The following is a 22,233-nucleotide window of genomic DNA, read 5'->3' on the forward strand; positions in this document are numbered from 1 at the left end:
ATAGATAGATACATAAATAGATACATAGATAAGTCTATACAGCACGAAGGAATATAACAGCTAATTAGTCCACACAGCAGTACAGAGGGCTCAGGTCAACTCACTTCCATGAAACAGTTAATATGCTGGAAGTCCTTCAATTCACAAGGGCTCCTGAGTCCAAGGTCAAGGAAGCAGACAGCTGAGTCTTCCCTTGGGCAATGCAGGCAGAGTTCACCCATAGCAGGGCGGGTCACCAACAGTCAGCAACTCAGGATCTTAGTGAATCAGGGATGCGATGTTGAACTCAAGCAATGCAAGACGACAGAATCCACCAGCTTCATGCTCTAGTGATGTACACACCAGCAGCGTGGTGAAGCAGGTTTCAAAGGAACCTCAATCTCTAGTGACATGATGCACAGGTTGGCTTGTCCTACAGGTGGTGTAGCTCACAAGTTGAGGCAGAGAACTAGGTAAAGCAGCCGCACACCGATCCGATCACCAGACAGCAACAGAGAGGGGGTGGGCCTTGCTGAGCCATTTATCTGTTTGCCTTCCAATCAAACCGCAACCTGATCAATCCCACATGTTCCTATTGGCCATATTGGCACAATGAAACTACCTTTACAGGTGCCATGGAGTTGTCTCTGACCCAGAGTGACCTTGTGCACAACAGAACAAAACAATGTTCAACCCTGCACCATCCTCACAATGGTTCCTATGCCGGCACACACTGATCCCGACGCTGCCAATCCATGTCATCAAGGGCCTTCCTCTTTCTCGCCACCTCTCCACTTTATCAAGCATGATAAAGTCCTTCTCCAGGGACTGGTCTCTCCTGACAACACATCCAAAGTCTATAAGGTGAAGTCTTGCCATCCTTGCCTCCAAGGGGTACTCTGGCCCCACTTCTTCCAAGACAGGTTGGTTTGTCCTTTCGGCCCTCTGTGGTGAATGCAATCTTCGTCTCCAACACCACAGTTCAAATGCCTCAAAATTCGTCTGTGGTCTTCCGTAGTCCCTAGTCCAGTTAAACCAGAGAAACACCCCCAGGAGACTCGTATGTGCATAAGAAAGAGTTTTATATAAACGAGCAATTGCAGCAAACTATCTAATGTAATGCATTTTTTATCTCTTGAGTGCGGCTTCAATGAGTACTGATTGTGGATCCAAGCAAGACAAAAATCCTTGACAACGTCAACCATTTCTCCATTTATCATGATGTTACCTTTGGTCCTGTTGTGAGGATTTGGGTCTGCCTTACATTGAGTTGTAGTCCAGAGTAAAGGCTACAATCCTCGATTTTCATCAGCAAGTGCTTCAAGTCTTCCTCGTTTTCAGCAAGCAATGCTGTGCCATTTGCATACCAGAGATTGTTAATAAGCCTCTTCCAGTCCTGATGTCACACTCTTCTTCATATAATCCAGTTTCTCTGATAATTGTATCAGCATATAGATTGAACAAGTTGTGGTGAGAGGACACAGGCCTGATGCCCGCCCTTTCTGCTCTGAACCCATGCCGACATGATAGCCTTGTTCTGCAGTTGTACAACAGCCTCTTGATGGATGCACAGATTTTGAAGGAGTGCAATGAAGTGTTGTGGAAGTCCTATTCTTCTCAAGGTTATCCACATTTTTTTATGATCCACGCAGTCGAATGCCTTTGTCCAATGAAACACAAGTAAACATCTTTCTGGTATTCTCTGTTCTGAGCCGAGATCCATCTGACACCAGCAAGAATGCCTCTTGTTCCACGTCCTCTTCTGAATCAGGCCTGAACTTCTGGCAGCTCCCTGTCAATATGTTGCTGCAACCGTTGTTGGGTGATTTAAGCAAATGTTACTTGTGTGTGTGAGATAGTTACAGTTTATTGTGCCAACCTGGCTGATAAACACATGTGGGGTTGATTGAAGGGCTGAGAGATAAGTGGTTCAGTGTGCCTCGCCTTTCTAGTTCTCAGGTCTCTTGCTTTGTGATAGTCGGACCAGGGTGCAGCTGCCTTAGCCAGTTCCCTGCTTTGACTGGCAAGGGTCACTTCCTGCAAGACATTCCCAAGGAGAAGCCGCATGGACCTACCCCGATGCAGCCCTGGGTGCTGGAGCAGCCGTGTGGAGACCCCTGCCAGCACTGAGATGCTTACAAATTCACTGACTTGGCTTTCCTCTTGCAGTCGGCATCATAGTATGTGTTTTGTGAGATGGAGGAGGACTTTGTGGATTGGGGTCGGACATATGGGCTAATGTTGGACTTGTGGGTTTGGGCAGCACTGGGTTGGGATGTTTTCTTGATGTGCACTTACCCTTTATAGAAGACTCTCTTATACATATGAGTTTCTGTGGATTTGTTTCTCTAAAGTACCCAGACTGACACAGTGCGATATCAATGATTTCATTCTATAGTGTGAACATCCTGTTGGGTCACTTTTCTTTGGAACAGGCACACATATTCCAGTCAGTTGACCAAGTAGCTGTCTTCCAAATGGCCTGGCATAGAGGAGTGAGAGCTTCCAGTGCTTCTTCAGCTGTCTGAAACGTTTCAGTGGATAGCCCGTCAGTTCCTGGAGCCTTGTTGTTGGCAAACGCATTCAGTGTCATCTGAACTTCTTCCTTTGGCACCTTTGACTCTTGATCATATGTTACCTCCTGAACGGGCGAACAATAAACTAGTTGGTTTTGGTGCAGTGACTCTGTGGATTCCTTCCCTCTTCTTTGGATGCTCCCTGCATCATTCAGTACGTTGCCCACAGAATCTTTCAAAATTGCAATTCGAGCTTGCATTTTTCCTTGCGTTCTTCCACTTTCAGAGATGCCGAGCATGCTCTTCCCTTTGGGTTTTCTAATTCTAAGTCTTTGCACGATTTGTTATGATATTTGATTTTGGCTTCTCGTGCTGCCCGTTGAAATTTTCTAGGAGGAATGGCTCTGAGTATTGCTGAGAACAGAACAATAATAAGGGCTTGCGAACCCCTTTCCTCTGAGTCTGAGTCATTAGCATATGACAAGCTTCACCAGTACACTTGCCAATGCTTCACATCAAAGGTCCTTAACCTCGTAGCCCTTAAAATCAAAAGTGAAAACTCCATCAGTGTTTCTCGGCTGCAGTCTTTACAGACACAGACTACCAGGCCTTGCTTCTGCAGCACTTTATTTAGATTCATGCCACTAAGGGGTTTTCTTAGTCCTTAAGAGATTGGAACATTTTTATTCCTGTAAGAGGTTGACTCTCAACTCTCTATTCCATAAAAATTCCTTCTAGAGAAGAAGCAGATGACTGCTATTCCAAAGTTATGGGATTGATGGTCATTGAACTTGAGTTAGGATCGCTTACGTTGAGAGTGCTCCCTGACAGGTAGCCCAGGACTGTCATACAATCACTATATCGATGCTCTCCTTGCTTTCTTATGACATGGATTAATCTGGAAGGCATGGTTCGGCCTCTATGAATTAGTGGTATTGAAAGTTTTGCCCTATCACCAGCCCCAACTGTGCATGTAAATCGTGTCCAGTCACTTAAGACTTTAATCTGTACAAGGCAACAATTCATGTATTACAGTCTGAAGCCAGCCTATATTTGTATAATTTCCTTTTCTCAATAGTGTTTTAAATTCTATACCATTGCCTGAATTAAGGATACTAACAATAGAATTATCTTATGTCCCAGGGGGAATGATTCATCATGTTCTCCATCATAAAACGATAATGATGTCCCTAACGTGAACCAGAGAGAGAGATACAAACCATAGCTACATGAATGGATTTGGCATTCACACTTAATTCCAGTTTTAATTCTGGACTCTAAGCCTAAAATCTAAGAGCAATTAGTTCTTCGGGCAGGACCTTCCTGCATACTCTCCCTCATGAAGAGATCACTGAAGATATGGGTGCTACAGCAAAGTGTGGTCAAGAAGCCATTTGGTGCCCAGCTATCAGAAATAACAGTATTGGGGGTCTTAAAGGCCTGTCTTAAAACAAACAGCCATCTAAATGAGGCATCAACTAAGTTCACATGGAAGGAGCATGCTAACCTGTGTGGTCCAAGGATTGTGAATAAAATAATCCAAATCCAAAAGAGGGAACAGTATCAGAGCTGAAACTGCGAACACCTGGTTTGCAGAAGGCTATGGATGACAGTGGAACCCTAAATGCATTTGCAGGGTCCCCACATGGATCAAGCCTCTGGTAAATCCACTCTGACCATCGTCTAAGGGTGTGAACAGCCTCGCTGTCAGATGGACAGCATGGTGAAGGCAAGTGGGCCTGATGGAGTTAGGTTAAAATGTAATATCCTGTCATTGGATCTTCCTTTTGGCCCATGTTAAAGTTGATCCACTTGTTAATACTTTCTGCTTTCTTTCCTATTGAGGTTTTTCTGTTTTGTCTAGTCATTGTTGTTGGGTTTTTTAGTGCTGTTGTTCACTTTCCGTTTGTGATTTATATGATTTTCTGTACATGAAATCCAGGATAGGTAAATGGCTTAATAACAACCTAGGGACATGGCAAGAGAGGATGGGGTCAATGGGAGCTCACAACAGAGAGAAGAAAATGTTCTGAAATTCATTGTGATTCAGGATTGCACAAATCTTCATATGACTGAACGATTATGCGTGTGATAGGTGAAGTATATGCCAATAAGACTATCGTTTTACATCCCCACTAGAATAATCTGAAGGAGCTCTGGGGGCACAGTGGTTAAGCGCTCGACTGCTAACCACAAGGTCAGTGTTCCAACCCACCAGCCATTCATTCCACAGAAAGATGTAGCAGGCTTCTTCCATGGCAAGGACAGCCTTGGAAACTCCCTGGGGCAGTTAGACTCCATCCTACTGACTCGCTATGAGTTGCAACTAACCTTTTTCCTCAGCGCTCCCTCCCGCCAACTTGCTGCAAATGCTGGACTAGCCCGGGAGGCGGGTCCTGCTTGCAGGCCGTGCTGTGATGTGGATCTGCTTGCCCTCCAGGCACGAGGAGGACGTCCAGCACTTCAAGGTCATGCGAGACAACAAAGGCAACTACTTCCTATGGACTGAGAAGTTTCCCTCCCTGAACAAGCTGGTGGACTTCTACAGGACGACGTCCATCTCCAAGCAGAAGCAGATCTTCCTAAGGGACCGAAGCCGAGAGGACCAGGTACGCTGGTGAACAGCTCCCCCACGGGTCACTAAGAGAGTTCATGGGAGGGGCAGGTCCTCCAGGTATTCTGAAAGGTAAAATCCTCTAGTCAGGGGGTTCTCGCTGAACCATTAGCTTCACGCCTCCAAGCTATGGGACTCAAGCTCCCTGCTCTTCAACTTCCTCATCCAAAGCAGGAAGAGTGATAATAAAGTGTCTATCTCGCAGCGAGGCTGTGAAGCTCAGAGATGATGTCCTCCAACCCGTGGCATTCCTCCTAATCCTGCTTTCCACACCCCGTACATGAACTCTCACGTGGATGCTCTTATTTTGTCCAGAATCCCCGGTGGTGCAGTGGGTAAGGCTCTTGACTGCTCACCGAGAAGTTGTAGGTTCCAACCCACCAGCAGCTCCGTGAGATAAAGGAAACAAAACGATCTGCTCCCATCAAGAGCGTTGGTGTCATCGACCTCTTCACAAGGTTGTTGGTTTGAACCCACCTGCCGCTCCTCAGGCGAAAGATGAGGCTGTCTTCTCCTGTAAAGATTTAAAGTCCCAGAAACCCAAATGGGACAGCCCCACCCTGTCCCATAGGGTTGCTATCAATCAGAATCAACCCAGTGGGAGTGAGTTTGGATCTTCTCCCATAAGACTACACAAACCAGTTGCTATTCCATTGATTTCCATTTATAGCCACCCTATGGGTCTGCCAGAGTGACTTTCTATACAGAAGCAGGTTGCCACGTCTTTCTCAAGCAGCGCTGGTGGCTGCCCAGTGTTTAATCCTTTGTGCCACCAGGGTTTCTTCTTGTAGAGATGACAGCAGTTCATCTACTCCACAGGGTCATTATGCGTCCGAATCAACTCCCTGGCCCACATGTAACCACATTGGTTGTATGTTCAATGCAGCCTAGATTTAGGGGCTGCCCATGGAGGAATGACTTAGAGGCAGGGAGGGCTGGGGCGGGAGTTAGCAGATACACATGAGACAGCAACCTAGAGTCCAAGCAGACAGTGAAGGAGTAAATTTGACCTGGAATGCTTGTTCTTAGAGCTATCTAAAACATAGACTGTTGTTGTCATAGAAAATGGCTAGTATTCGGATGACGTGGGCCTGACCTTGAATCCTGATGTCATGTCTACAGCCACATCTTCCCTGGCCAACTGTCAAACCCTTTCTGAGTATTGTGTTCCCTCTACAGAGTAGGGATTCTAAGAAGGCCTCCTGCCTGGGCTGTTGTGAGAGCGGAATGAGATCACCCACTGACCGCAATGGACACAGGGTCTGAGCCTCAAGAGTTGACCTTGACCCCAGCCCTAGCTCCACCATGGGTTGCTGAGTGGACCCTGTGATCCTTAGGCTTTTCCCCGGCTGGTTTGTGAACATCGATGGCCGGGTCTTTTCTTCCGAGTTTGTCTTCGTCTGGAAGTGGCAGGGCCATCGCAGTGCGCCCAGCTCTGCAGACAGAGGTGGTAGAGGCTGTGCACGCGGGGCAGCAGCGGGGCAGCTGACCGGAATGGAAGCATCTGAATCGCCAATGTCCACCCCGGCTCACAGTCCAGGGGCCATTGAGGACAGGTCCGTGTGCCTCCTATGAGTAAATCCATGCACACACAATTGAGAACACATTTTCACAGGAAACACCATGACTACGGAGGGACAGGTTACCCTAAAAGTTGTTGAGATTTTGGAAACCACACATGCGTTCGGGAAATAAAGACCCCTCCTCCTTCGGGCCCTTTGTTGACTTGAAGCCTGGGGCAAGAGAACGGAAGGAGAATTCGGTGTTCCCACCCCATGCACCCAACAGTGCAGCTGGAAGACCAAGTCACCACGGGCCCCGTGGTCCCTCCCGCCCGCCGGGCCACCACGGATCCTCGCGCTGAGATGTGGGCTCGACAATGAGGAGAGCAGCAGCGAACTGCCTGACACAGGATTTCCAAAAAGAAACAAAACAAATTCATTGCCCTTAGGCCAATTCTGACTCACGGCGACCCGACCCCATGGGTTTCCGAGACTGTAACGCAGTACAGGGGTAGAAAACCTCCTCTCTCTCCAGAGGAGCACCTGGTGGTTTCGAACTGCTGGCTGTGGGGGTTAGCAGTTTAACTAAACACGGAACTCGCTGAACTACTGGGATCCTTAAACCGGATTACATGACTTAACGCTTCCTATGCGTTAAGGGACAGGGCCTGGCACATGCGAGCTCCAGGGTCCCGTGAGTGCTTGTACAACAAAAACAACAGGAGCGCCTTCCCGAGTGTGAAGTGGAAAGGCCTTGTTCTTTCCCAGCACGCCCTGAGGCAGGCCTGGTTTCCATGGCGCTGTGGGTAGGTGGCTGTGGGGGTCTCTATCACCCGGCACAAATGACACTTTGCAGTCATACAAAGGCAATAGCCAGGCTTATCGGGAAGGTAGGGGGTCCAGCAGGGTGGCAACATGCGATAAGAAGGCGAGGGCGTTGTGTCCAGGAAACGGCATATATTCAAGCTTGGTTACACAGAGAACAACAAGCCTATTCGGGTAGAACTAAGTGATCTCCTGAGAACCTGGACTCCCCAAACTGGGAGGGAGGCGCTGGGCAGGCAGAGGCCTCGTGGGAAGATGGGTCTGACCCATCGACTCTCCTGCACTGCACACACACACACACACACACACACACACACACACACACCGAGCTACAGTGCCAGGAGATCTGGGATAGACAGATTCTAATCATCTTGGCTCCTTTTCCTAGGGTCGCCGGGGCAACAGCCTGGACCGGAGGCTCCAGGGCAGCCCACATCTCAGTGGGGCAGAGGGAGAAGAAATCAGGCCCTCGATGAGCCACAAGCTGTCGGATCAGCCGCCTTCCCTGCCCCCACAGTACCCGCAGCAGCAGCAGCAGCCTCCCCAGCAGTATCCCCAGGCGTCGCAGCCCCCGCAGCAGCGCTATTTCCAGCATCACCATTTCCACCAGGTACCTCCAGATGAGGAGGTGGGGCACCATGGAGTGGGGAAGGGACCTGCCTCGGGCCACCTGATCCCCACTGCCACAAAGTGTTTGAAGACACCCCCCAATGTTGCAAAGAAAACTTAGGGTCTGTTATAATCCAGGAGGGCTGGGGTGAGGACAACTGGTGTCTCGCCTAGTCTCACCAGGTCTGGTCACTTATGGAATTCACCAAGAAGACCTCCCAGCCCACACCATGGCAGATTTGTGGACGGTGCTCTTGGCAAAGAAACCTCTGCGTCTGAAGGCTGCCCGCCTGAAAACACACACGTAAACGCACACACACTTACCGCTAAGACTCAGAGAGCAATTTGTTTCCCCAACAGCACAATTCCAAATATCTTCATGCCCCTTAACCTGTCTGGCTGTGGCGAGCCACAAGAAAAAAGGATTAACACCCGCCGGCGAGGCCAGCTTATTTATTTATCCCCTGCCTTGTTCCAGAAGGGATTGTAGGCGGCTTACGGAGATGGACAATGTAGCCAGATAACATCACTCCTAAATTCCTTAGCGGGGCATATAAACCCCCTCGTGAGCTCTCTCCCCAGCCTCCTCGCCTGCTACTCGCCACTTCTCAGACACAAGGATACCTTCAAGCCACAACGGGCTACTGTCGGCTCCCTCCACGGCCCAGGCTTCTGGGACTTTGCATACACGTGTACCGTTTGCCTGGAATGCCCTTCCCTGACTCGTCCTACAAGTACCACCTCCTCTGTGAAGGCTTCCCAGGTTACACTGACTCACTGCAACACTGATCTCTCTCTCTCACACACACACACACACACACACACACACACACACACACACACACACGCACACACACACAGTGACCCCATGGGGGTTTCTGAGACTGTCATTGTTTACAGCAGCAGAAAGCCCAGTTTTTCTCCCACGAAGCTGCTGGTGATTCCGAACGGCCGACCCTGCGGATCCAGCCCCCCTCGTAACCACGACCCCACCAGGGCCCCCTCCGATAACTCCACTTTATCCTGGATTATGGACTAGAGTACAAACGTTTTTTAAATGCCAGGAGGACATTTGAAATAAGTTGGGGAACCTGTGCTAGGCAGATGTCATGTCCCCTCACAGCCACCCCACGGACAACAGAACCAACACTCACCACCCTGCCTGAGCCGGTGGTCGCCGCCATCCATTGTCCATGCAGCTTGTTGAGGGTCTTCTTCGTTCTCTCTGACCTCTTGCCATGACCAAGCACGCTGTCCTCCTCTAGGGAACACATTCGAAGTACGTGAGATGAACTTTGCTTCTCAGGAGCACTCTGTGCTTCTTTCAAGACAGCTTTGTCCGTGCTTCTGGCGGCCCACACTGCTTTCTTAGTCGACCTTCTTAGTCAACACCATCATTCAAATACTTCAATGAATCCTTCTCCAGCTTTCATTATTCATTGTCCGGCTTTTCCACCACACAGAGGAGGTTATTGCGAGTCCTGTGGCTCCGGTAAGGAATACCTTCGTCTTCAAAGCTCTTCAGGGAGGTCCGGTTTGCCTAGTGTGAGACGTCATTGGATGGGTTGCACTGCTGCTTCCATGAATGTTGAGCGTGGACCCAAATGGATGAAATCTTAGACGACTTCGGTCTTACCTCTGTTGGCCACGATGTTGTCCATCGGTCCAGTTGGGAGGAACCGGCTGGACTTTGCAATGAGCTGCAATCTGTTCTGAACTCTGCGGTCTGTCCTCTTCATGAGCCAGCGCTGATGAAGCCGAGACTTTCTCTTTCCAAACAAACGCCCGGATCCAGACGGGGGCATCATCAGTCATTCTTGGGTGGACAAGTGAAGCCTCCCCTCAATCAACTTTGCTTTCAAAATCAAAGGTCCCTTTGCCTCTCGCTCTTGTTGTTCTTATAAGGTTCCATGGAGTCAGCCCCCCCACCCCGTATCAGGACAACCGGGCCTACACACAATGGAACATGATGCTACTTGGGCCTGCGCCATCCCGGGAGCATTTGAGGACAGAAGCACTTTGAGATATTGACCCTTTGTTCTAAATCTAGGGAAACACAGCATTGCTAATGTTTCAAGTGGAAAGTGAGTTCCATGAGACCCTTTGATCCTGAGGGCTGTCGTTAGCTGGATTCCCGTTCTTGTTGTTGTTGTTTCAGAAGTACCTTAGGCCTTTTGTCTCAGTCTGCCTTTCAGGCCTTTAGTCTAGAAGTGCTGTTGAAACCTATTGATCACCACAGGCACACACCAGGTTCCACTGACAGGCGGGTGCATTGGCCAGGACTGGAGCCAGGGCTCCCTTACTGAAGGTGAAAATTGTATTACTAAACCACCCGTGTTCTCCATGTTGTGGTTGTCAAGTGCCCTGGAGACCATGCCACCATCTATCAGCCTTATCAGTTGAGTCAGACTGGCCCAAGTGGGGTTTTCTACGCTGTCATCACCATGGAAACAGGCTGTCAGGCCTTTTCTCCCATAGAGACACTGGCAGGTTCGCACCACAACCCTTTCCAGTCAGCAACCAAGTGCATCACCCTTGTGCACCCAGGGCCTCCTGCTCTCTCCATTACCTGGGGTTGATGGTCACCGCATCAACGGGTAGTCCCGTGGCTTCCAAGCGAAGCTCTAGGGGGGGTGCAAGATGCTTCTGACTGGGTGACAGGTGCTCCACACGCCCTCTGTTTCCAGGATCGCCGCGGTGGCAGCCTCGACATCAACGACGGGCACTGCGGCTTGGGCATAGGCAGCGAGACGAATGCTGCCTTCATGCAGAGGAGGCACACGGATCCCGTACAACTCCAAGTGGCAGGGGTATGTGAGCACCCACCCCCACCCCGCCACCTTGGGGCTCTCTGGGAAAAGGCCACCAGAAACTGAAAGGCAAGGTGGGGGATTGGAGAACCGGCTAGTCTCCCAGGAGAGGCGTCAAACTGTGCTGAGATCAAAAGGGATGGGGTGGAAGAGAGGTCAGGAACCAAGCTGCCCTCTGCCTGGCACCTTCCAGTCTAGTCTCACTTTGCTTGTGGGGCCTGGCCCTGCTGTCACATGTCTCCTGGTGAGAGAAAGTGCTTGCTTTGTAGCGTGGGCCACCTCCATTCAGTTGTGCTATCACCAATGCCTGTTCATCCGGTGCCAGCCTGTCACACAAGGAAAATTAAAAATACCATCTATTGATGTGGAGAGTAGACCACCAGGATGTGCTGCAGGCCTTAGAGAACCTTAGCATCTCTGACCGCCAAAGGTCCTGAGCCTCAAACATGGCTCAGGTGAGTTATGGGGACTTCGTGCTCAGGGCCGAGCATCCTGGCTCTGCTTTAAGCTGGGAGCGTGGTCACATGTCAGCCTCCTTCAGGGAAGGTTGCCCTGAGAGGACTTGATACGTGGGGCAAGCCACCAGGAGGTCCTCCTCTGTGGCTGGAGGCCTTCCCAGCCAGCCAGCCACCCATGGCTCAGGCAAACATGTGTCTTCCCCTCCCACAGCGTGTGCGGTGGGCCCGGGCCCTGTACGACTTCAAGGCCCTGGAAGACGATGAGCTGGGATTCCGCAGCGGAGAGGTGGTGGAAGTCCTGGACAGCTCCAACCCATCCTGGTGGACGGGCCGCCTGCACAACAAGCTGGGCCTCTTTCCTGCCAACTACGTGGGCCCCGTGATACGTTGAGGCTTGCCAGGGAGGGTCAGAGGCTTTTGACCCGAAGCTGCCGGCAAGACGTGGGAGTAAGGCCAGAGGCTGGACTAGATACATTCATCTATGCAGACACACGATGTTCTAGGACAGTAATTTATTGGTAATTTTGTTGATTGATTCCTATTTCTATTCCCCATGTGAGTGTGCAGGAGGCAGTGGGGGCGGGGGGGATGCAGTGAGGGGGTGGTAGGAAGGATGAGGGCAGGGCAACGAGAAGCCCTAATTCTCCCTGTCCTTAAGATCTCACCATTTCCTCCCTGCCCGGGGAGAGCCCCAGCCCCAGCGTTGGACGCAGAATGGCAGGGCGGGGCGGGGCTGGGTTGGGCATGTTTGCGCTTACCTGCAAGCCACAGTCACCTAGAGACTTTGCAGGTCAGCTTCCCTCCTCTTCTGTAAAGGTGGGTGCTGCTGGGTTGAACATGAAGGTACAACAGGCTAGCTACCAAGGTAGGGCTGGGAAGCAGGGAGGGGTGGGGAGGCAAAGGCGGGTGGCGGGCGTCCCAAGGCCTGTGGGGGAGGCCCTGCCGCCGCCTCCCCTCCCCTCCTGGCAGAGACCTTCATCTCTCCTCCGTGGAATGTTCTTTGGATAATCCTCACCTCTCCCCGCCGACTGGCATGCGAGTGTGGCACCCAGTGAAGAAATGTTGACGTGTCCCCAGCTCTGAGGAGCGCACAGTGTCCCAGCATGTAGCTGTGAAGGCTAGATTGGGAGAGGGCAGCAGTGGACTACAGTTGACGTTCCCTCAGACGGGCTGCCTTTCGAAGAGGCCTTGCCCACTGGCCCAAAGAGAAGGCCACTTTCACAAGGGCAGCAGCCAGGGTTTCATTGGGGCTCCACGTGGCAGCTGGCTGTGCGAGGAATGTCCGTTTGATCTGACTGACTGACCGCTGCTGGCGTCCCTGCCCAAGAGGGAACCCCACTGTCACTGGTTCGCCCCGTCTCCTCCAACTAGAACTGCTTTTCCGAAGGCCTCCCCCGTACCCCGCACCCCAGAAGACACAGCAGCCGGTACAGAGCTGAGAGCACTTAGAAGGTGTTTAGCCATCCAAACCCACGTGGGGCAGGGGAGCGTGTGCACGCACTGAAACATAATAGAAAGAGTGGGAGTGTTGGTGAGGGAGCCCTCATTTCTGCCCAGCCCTCCCCGCTTCATGAGCGACAGGGACAGGTCAGCTACTGTGGGAGGAGCTATGAGCAGGAGGAAACTGGCTCCCTTGGAAGTAACCGGCAGGGGTCCCTAAGCCATGTCCTGCTTCTGGACTCTGATCCCCACGCTCCCTTTGGAGAACAAGGGAGAAGGAAGGCACTCCGCGGTGGGTCTTGGGAGGGATGAGAACATAGCCGGGAAGAGGCAGGGGGAGTCGAGGGGGAGTCAAGGCAGGGCTATGAGCCTTTGGAAGGGAATGCGGGGAAAGAGGCAATGGGAGCATTTCAAAGGAGCAAGGAGAGGGAGGGAACCAGAGGTTAAGTGGCCCAGTGAGGAAGACAGGGTAAGCAGTGAATGGTCAGACAGAGGGCGGAGAGGAGGGCTGGGGAGGCAGAAGGAAGACTGAGGCAAGCAAGAAACCACCATGAAGAAAGACAAAAGAATGGGGGCTGGTGGGGGCCGAGGCGAAGACCTAATAAGCTATTTCGGTGCTAGGTAATGTGAAAATGGTACAGCTAATAAAAGCCCAAAGTAATCGCTGCGTCGACAGTGTTTACATGCCAGATGCTTTAAACAACCCACCAACTCCATCCATTTGCCTGAGTCCGTGGGAGGACCAGGCCCTGCCAAGACACAGGGATTGATGTAGGCCCACTGCCGACTCTGGGCACCAGGGAGACAAGTGCACTTGTTTGGCCGGGTGGTGTCCACTGTCTGTCACACCCACGCAGGTGGCAAGGGCATGGGAGGGCTCTCCGAGATCCTGGAACTGGGCGTTCTGTCCTACCCGGGCCTTCTGCGGGCATCTTTATTGCAAGGCTAAAAAGCACCTGTTCCTTCTCATCGGTGTGTCTGCAGGACACAAGGGAGTTTACCCAAGCCACCCACAGAGAACAAGGGCTCCTGGGACCAGGACCACGCTGTGGAGGGGCGGAGAACCCGACTCTGCTGGCCCCTGGGCTTCCCACATGCGGGAGCACCCAGGGAGCTGTCCCACCCCACCCAGAGTTCCAGCAGACGGCACTGTTGAAAGCTCTCGCCAGCCAAACGCTCGGCATACCTTGAGAACAGGGACCTTCCAGAGAAAAGCGAGGTCCTGTTGGACCAGCTGAGCTTTCAGAGCCACGTGCCGGGGCTCGCTGCCGTTCAAGCTTCTGGCACCTGCCCCTGTGCACCCATTCCTTCATGCTGTAACCCAAATATCCCAGCCTTATAGACACAGCAGCGCAAAGAAGTTGATTTTAACACTGATGCCCGAGCGACAGTCGCTTTAAGCCATCTCCTCGAGTTACTTCGAAGAGTCTCTGGGAGGGAGGCTGGTCTTACCCATGTTTTGACACCAGCCAGCCCATCTTCTCTGCCTGTGCTCTGTCACCAGCACAGGCCTTCCGCTGACAATGCCTTCCCGATACTGTGAATTCCCTCTGAGCCTGTTTCTCTGCTGGTGGTGACCTGATAGGAAGATTCACCCAGAAACTGAATCTACCCTGCCGCCTATGGGGCAAGGAGTTGATGGAAGAGATGGGAAGGTCTGTGTAGCCCAGGACTTCCCCGGGCACAGCGTGTTCCTCTTCTCCAGCCCCCTTTTTATCAACAGGGCAGGAATGCCATCCTTCCCCTCCACCTCTCTCCTCCTTTTCCATGTTGCGCTTTTCTCCCTCAGCTGAAAATGGCATGAGACCTTCGTGCTTGTAGAACAGACCCAGCAAACGGGCCCGTCGATACGCACTCAGAGACGCAGTCCGCGTTTAGTGAGATCTCACTCATTCTACCAACAAACACGTCCAAAGCACCGTCCAGGGATCAGGTACCACCAGCCTCTGATCCCTCGCATCTCTTGACTCTGTCCTCCCTGTGTCCCAATGCCCTTGTCATGACCTGAATTCAAACTCTCACTGCAAGAACCTCAGAACTGGTTTCTCCTTGTACTGGCTGCCGGCCAGAGAGGTCTTATTAAAATGCAAAGCAAATGACGTCAGGCTCCTATTCCAAATCCTTCAGGAGATCCCCAGCGCTTTCAGGCTTTCCGGCTAGTGTTGAAACTCCCTAGCTGAGCCCCAGAGATGTTTTGCGACAGGGTAGCTGTCCGTCTGTCAAAGATAGGACCCATTCCCACACATCCTTTTAGTTCCAGAGTAAATTAAGCTGTCTCGGGCTTCCATGGTTTGTCCTTCTGTTTGGAATTGCCTTTTCTCCACCTCCCCTCCCTTCAAGACCAACACTGCCCAACGGGACTTTCTGCAATGATGGGAATGTTTCCATCTGCCCAGCACGGTAGCCCCTCGCCTCAGGTGGCTCTTGAGTGCTTGAAATGTGGCTAGTGGATTTTTAAAATCTTGATTTCATCTTCATTCCTTCACATTTAAATATCCGTGTGTGGCAAGTGGCTACTAATTGAATGATGTTCCTAGTCCAGACAGCTCACTTTGAAGGACTCTGCTCAAGGCTCAGAGTTTCCCCCCAGAAGTCATCCCGTCCTCCTGGCTGAATGTAAAGGTTCCTCTTGTGTGTTCCCATGGCTCCCTTGCCCTGCCTTTCCCCCAGGGATCAGAACGCTGTGCTGTAGTCAGTGACTCACTGGCCTGCCGCCTACACCAGTCTGAACTTTTTGGAGGAAATGGACGAGAAGCTCCATCGATAAACAGTTCATAAATGAATGCCGTGGTGCGCTGGTAAATGTTTACCCACCAGCTCTCTGAGAAGCAAGTCCTGAATTGTTGTAGCGTTTGTCAATGTCCACGGTGTCAGTATCCCCTGCCATGGCTGATCCCAACGTACTGAAAGTTGGAAAGAGATGTGTGCGCTTGGCTCTCCCGGGCAAGTAAAAGCCAGTTCCAGCGCGCAGCGGCATGATGGAGTGAAGTGCACCAGGCGTGGAATTCAAAAGAAGTCTTCAGGCAACGGAGAGGGTTGTCTATTCAGGCCTGCCAGAGGGTGGCATGCACCTGCAGGTCTGATTTCAGCTCTTGGCTCAGGAGATACAAGGCCATGGGTCCTTTTTTTTTTTTTTTTACTTTTCCGGGAAAAGGAACCTTTGTTCTCTTTGGTCCTTTACTGTTTGTGGCGAAATGCGTATCATTGTGGGGCCTTTTGCATTGGCTCTTTGGAAAAGCAGCGTGAGAGATTTTGTCCCCTTACGCCCTGAAGGGCTACCCTGGTTTTCTGCGTCAGAGGGCTTACTTTTTCTGACCAGGTCGATTGACATTTCTTGGGTGGCTGTAAATCACTTGTCTCCCCGCCTCCCCCCAATCCCCACCCTAGGCTGTAGCCTGACCTGTGATTCATCTGTTTGCTCTAAACCAGCAGTTCTCAACCTGTGGGTTGAGACCCCTCTGGGGGGTCGAAGGACCCTTTCACAAGGGTCCCCTGATTTATCACAGTAGCAAAATAACAGTGATGAAGTAGCAACAGAAGTAATTTTATACTACAGGTAAGGTCTGCCCAGTCTGAGTGGCCACTGCAATAGATCCTCAAAGCCAGCAGAGAAGTAGAGAGGACCATGGGGAGCCCAGTTGGTATCAAAATTATTGGACAGTTGAAGGGGTGCCTGACCTCCACCTCATAGAAATCAGCTTTAAGTTGATATTGGTCATTCTTTCTCCTCTTCCCAAAGCTGGAGAAGTTCCAAACAAAAACAAACTCGCTGCCATCGAGTTGCTGCTGATTCTTAGCGACCTTACAGGACAGGGTAGAACTGCCCATGTGAGTTCCTGAGATGATAACTTTTTAAGAGGAGAAAGTCCCTTCTTTCTGCCAAGGAGCAGCTGGTGATTTTAAACTGTGGACCTTGGGGATTGAAGCTCAACTCGTAACCACTACACCATTGGGGCTACAGTACTCCTAAAACCCCTCACTTTTGATACCAAGTCTTGTCTAGGTGTCTACAGAGCACTCCACTCAGACTCATGGAAAGCGAGTGATGCTGAGCCTATAAAGGGGTTAGGAGGCTTTCGCCTGAAAGACAATGGAACCCTAAGCCAAAGTGTCTGAAACAACAAACAGCTTGGGACTGCTCTTAGAAAGGGAGGGCCGTTCTGGATCACTCCATTCCGTGGCTCGACCGTGCCGTTCTCTGCGTGCTGATGTGTCTGCTCTCCCTGTCAAGGCATAGTTGTCTCAGTCCCACACATCGCATGTAGACCTGACAACATCTGATGAAGAAGAGGGACATTCCTTTCCTCTTTTAATTAGTGACAAGACCTCTCCTGAAGTCGCTCAGCAGCCAGGCTCTCAGATCCCACTGGCAATGATTGGACCACAGGCGATTCCTAAACCAATTAGTGGCAAAAGATGGATGGCACCACGGATGGATGGTTGCTTAGGCCAATGGGGGTACGACTTCTGGGGCTTGTCTGCTCTACCGGCAGGAAAACACAAGAAAGGAAAACCTGGGAACCCGAGTAACTCTGCCCACCAGGAAGAAGTTGGGCTCGGTGGAGTAGTTGATGTCCGCTCGCTGCTAACGGTTGATTCCCTGCCCCCCACCCCCACAACTCGTAGCAACCCCACGCACCACCGAATAGAATGCTACCCAGTCCTGTACCCGCTCCATGATTGAGTGCAAAGGAGACATGGTCGGGTGTGATCCACATGGCTTTTCATTGGCTGGTTCTTGGAAGTGGATCACCAGGCCTTTCTTCCTAGCCCATCTTCATCGGGAAGCCCCACTGAGACCTGCTTAATAACGTGGCCGCTGCAGAACTCCACTGGCCAGTGGCCAGTGGTTGTGTGTGAAGTGCACGGGCCGGGAATCAAACCCAGGTCTCCCCCACAGAAGGCAGAAACTGTTGAGACCCGATCTACAGGGAATGCTAGGGCAAAAGTCACCTCTTTTATGAGCAGGCCCTTCCCCTAGATGTTTCTCTTGGCAGGTCAGGCAGCATGAGGAAGCACGGCTGCCCAGCCTGTCCCCTTTGAGCAGAAACGCCTGGGTGGACACACATACATGTTCCTCTACCCACAAGCACACATGCACATGCAGGCAGCTGCCCTTCAGTCCTCCTCTCTGGGCTGCTACATCCAGCAGAAATCAGTGAGGCAATGGGGCCGGGTCTTGTGCTAAGTCCAACAAATGAGAGCAAAATGGAGTGAGATACGCTTCTACTACTGGAATGAAGGTTCTATTGTCCAAGCCACTTGCTAAGCCTGGCAGGAGAGTCTCTCATAAAAGGGCTCTTAAATGCAGCTCTCCTGGGTTCATTTACGGCCACACTCTGACGTGCACATCTCTTCTCTGCACATCTTAGTTCCCTCGAGCAGGCAGCGCCTCGCTCCCCTGCCCGGACCTGGTGATGGAGAGTTGCTAAGTAACGGAGACACAGCCTCTGCATCCCTTGCTGGAGAAGACTAGGTTACCATGGCGCAGAGGAAGGGAGCACTGGTCTGGGAGTCAGCAACCTGGACTTCCTCCAGAAGTCTCTTCATGTCACTGGGCCTCAGTTTCCACATCAGCAAGACAAGAGAGGCTGGGCCTTTTCTTGCTCCAAACCTGTGATGCCTGCAGATGGCATCGAGTAAATCAACACTGATCCTCAGCCCCTGCCCTGCCCCCTTCAGTATGGAATGACACTCAAGACAGGTGTGATAAAGGAAGGGATTGATGCATTCGTCTTAAAACAGAGCGAGAGAGAGGGAGAGAGAAAGAGAGAGAGAGAGAAACTAGCAAACCTGTGTCTCCATTTACCAGTTGATTCCAATTCATGGTCACGCCGTGTTACAGAATAGAACTGCTTCCTAGAGTTCTCAGGGCCTTTGGGAAGCAGGTTGCCAGAGCTTTCCTCCAAGGTGCCTCTAGGTGGCCTGAACCACCAATCTTCCCATTAAAGAGTTGAGCGCTTAACTGTGCCAAATGAAAGTTGCTGAGATTCTCCCGTCTGTTGGCACTGGAGTCAATATTCACAAGTCCCCAGGGTTCTCTTGGTCCTTCCCTAAATCTAGACTTCCGAAGGATGAATTATAGTGGGGGCCCCTACCCACCCAGCTTGGTGCCCCTACCAACCCCCCATGGAGCCACGTCCCAGGCCAGCCTACCCCGGGCCCTCTGGGTCAACCTGACTCTTACAGCTGCCCAGGTCTCAGGTCAACTCCTGATCCTGCCTTGCTTCTGAGACTCAGCCCCCACCTGCTCCGCTGTTTCCTGAGAGGAGGTCCTCGTCTTGGCTCAGGTCCTGGGGTATCTCGGTCCCTGCTTCCTTCCCCACCTCGTTCTTGCCAAATCCCTTCCCAGAATCCAGAGCCCTGCTCCAGAAGTTCCCAATCCCCGGCTGCCCCCTTGACTCTCCATGCTTGAGTCTAGCCTTCCTCCTGTGCTGTACTTCCCTCAGCCCCCACATGCAGCCATGCTGGGGCACCTGATGCTGCCTGCCACACAAAATCAGCACCAGAATGATGCCCAGCACAGGTGGTTCCTAGGACCACCTCCAGGCTGAACTACATCCCACCGCCAGCAGCTAGTCTGTCTTCCCCTTCCTCTTGAGATCCACTACTAAGGCTTGGCCACTCCTGGGTCCTCCCCAGCACCATGGATGTTGGAGTCACCATGTTGTTGTTGTTGTTGTTAAGTGCCATCGAGTTGGCTCTGACTCAGTGTGATCCCATGTGCAGCAAAACAGAGCCCCACAAGCCTGGCACTCTTCTTCACACTTAGTGAGCCCAGTGTTACAGCCACTGTGGCAGTCCCTCTTACTGAATGTCACGTTCTCATTCACTGTCCCTCTACTTTAGCAAGCATGCTACCCTTTTTCCAGGGACTGGCCTCCTCTGATAACATGTTCAAAGCCCTGAGACAAAGTCTCCCCATGCTGGCACCTAAGGAGCATTCTGGCTGCATTTCTTCCAACACAGATTGGCTTGCTCATCTGGAAGCCCATGGTACTGTCGATATTCTGCACCAGCACCGTTATTCAAATACATCGGTCATCTGTGGTCTTCCTTACCCAATGTCCAACTTCCCCATGCATATGATGTCACTGAAAACACCCCGTTTGGATCCAGGGTACCTTAGTCCTCCAAGCCACATGCTTGTTCTTGAGATTTGCCCAGTACAATTGATTCGTCTTTTGATCTCCTGGCTGCTGTTTCCATCAGCATTGATAGTGAATTCAAGAAAGATGAAATCCTGGACAGCTTCGATCTTTTTTCCACTTATCATGATGGTACCTCTCGGTCCCCACTGCTTGTCTGTCAGTTTGTCTAACTGTGGCGGCTGATGTGTTGCTGTGATGCTAGATGCTATGTCACTGGCGCTTCCAATACCGGGAGGGCCACCCAAATTGAAGAGCTGCAGCACCGCTTCCAGACTAAGGATAGATTATGAAGACGGAGTAGACCGTCCACTTCAGAGGAATTAGCCACCGAAAACACTGTGGATAGCATTGACCATGGTCAGTTACTGAAAGCCCAATGAACAGAAGTATAACACTGTCAGAGAATAAGCCTCTCAGGTTGGAAGCACTCAAAATAGGACTGAGGAAGAGCCGCCTTCTCAACGTAGACGTGAATGGAGTAAAAACAGTGGGAGTAATGCCTTCGGGACTTCATTTGTTGATAGAGCATGACTCAAACTGGGAAGAAATAGCTGCAAGCATCAATTAATAATTGGAACTTGGAATATACAAAGTATGAATCCAGGAAAATTGGAAGTCATCAAAAAGGAAACACACAAACATCAACATTCTAGGTCTCAGTGAGCTGAAACAGACTGGGATTGGCCACGGTGAATCAGAAAAGCATATGGTTTCATATGCCGGGAATGACAGGTTTAAGAGGGAGGCCATCACATTCGTCATCAAAGAGGACATTTCAATATCTATCTTGAAGTGCAATGCTATTTATGATAGGATAATGTTTATCCACATTCAAGAAAACCCAGTCAATGCAACTATTATTCAAACATCTGCGTCCATCACGGAAGCTAGTGATGAAGCAATTGAAGAACGTTACCAACATCGTCAGGCTAAAATTGATCAACCATGCAATCGAGATGTGCTGATAAGTACTAGTGATTGGCATGCAAAAGATGGAAATAAAGAAGAAGGTACAGTAAGAGAAAAATATGGTCTTGATGGTAGAAACAAAGCTGGACATTTTGCAAGAACAATGATTTCTTTATCAAAAATACCTTTTTCAATAACGCAAACTGACTATTCACATGGGCTTCTGCAAACGGAATACACAAAAACCAAATTGATTACATCTGTAGAAAGAGATGATGGAGAAACCCAACAGAAGCAGCTAAAACCTGGCCGGGGGCCAACTGTGGAGCAGACCATCAATGACTAATACGTAAGTTCGGGATGACATTGAAGAAGATTTTTTAAGTTCATGAGAGAAAAAAATAGGACCTTGAATATATGGCATCTGAATTTCAAAAACATCTCAAGAACAGATTTGACACATTGAAGACTAATGGCAGAAGACCTGATGAGCTGTGGGGAGACGTCAAAAACATCCTACCTGAAGAAAGCAAACGATCACTAAAAGACAGAAAAGAAAGAAAGACAAGACCAAAGTAGATGACAGAAGAGCCTCTGAAACTTGCTCTCAATCAGACAGTAGTTATGGCAAATGGTAGAAACAATGGAGTAAAAGAGCTGAGCAGAAATTCTCAAAGGGCAAGTCAAGAAGACAAAGTCAAGTATTATCATGAACTGTGCAGACCTAGAGCTAGGGAACCAAAGAAGAGCTACATGCTCAACATATCTCAAACTGAAGGAACTCAAGAACACACTCAAGCCTTCGGGTGCGCTGTTGAAAGATTCTATGGACAACATATGGAATGAGACCAGAAGCATCAAAAGAGGGTGGAAAGGACACACAGTCATTGTACCAAAAAGAACTAGTCAACATTCAACCATTTCCAGAGTAGCATATGAGCAAGAACAGATGGTACTGAAGGAAGAAGTTCAAGGTGCCCTGAAACCATTAGCCAAAAAGAAGACTCCAGGAATTGATGGAATATCAACCTAAATGTTTCAATAAACTGATAACACACTAGAAGTACTCACTTGTTTATGCCAAGAAATTCGAAAGACAGCTACTTGGCCAACTGGCTGGAAGACACATATGTATACATTCCAAAGAAAAGTGACTCCAAAGAATGCTCAAATGATAGAACAATATTATTGGAATCACAAACAAGTTAAATTTTCCTGAAGATCATCCAACAACAGTTGCACCAGTTCTTCAACAGGGAGCTGCCAGAGGCGCAGGCCAGATTCAGAAGAGGATGTTGAACAAAGGACATCATTGCTGCTGTTAGATGTATCTTGGCTAAAAGCAAAGAATACCAGAGAGATATTTACTTAAGTTTTATTGACTATGCAAAGACATATGACTGCATGGATCATGATAAAC

General features: G+C 50.4%; 1 protein-coding gene across 1 annotated transcript in view; it reads left to right on the plus strand.

Moving 5' to 3' along the window:
* Window positions 1-11,704, plus strand: part of GRAP2 (GRB2 related adaptor protein 2) — a 28,105-nt gene extending 16,401 nt beyond the window's left edge. The window contains exons 4-7 of the mRNA XM_004700265.1: window positions 4,936-5,104; window positions 7,825-8,046; window positions 10,733-10,855; window positions 11,525-11,704. Of these exons, the coding sequence (XP_004700322.1) occupies window positions 4,936-5,104; window positions 7,825-8,046; window positions 10,733-10,855; window positions 11,525-11,704 (694 nt within the window). The remainder of the gene's footprint in view (window positions 1-4,935; window positions 5,105-7,824; window positions 8,047-10,732; window positions 10,856-11,524) is intronic.
* Window positions 11,705-22,233: the final 10,529 nt, after the last annotated feature.

This window comes from Echinops telfairi, unplaced genomic scaffold (assembly GCF_000313985.2).
Source record: "Echinops telfairi isolate 266 unplaced genomic scaffold, ASM31398v2 ScPeMD7_2;HRSCAF=8, whole genome shotgun sequence".
Lineage (NCBI taxonomy): Eukaryota > Metazoa > Chordata > Mammalia > Afrosoricida > Tenrecidae > Echinops > Echinops telfairi.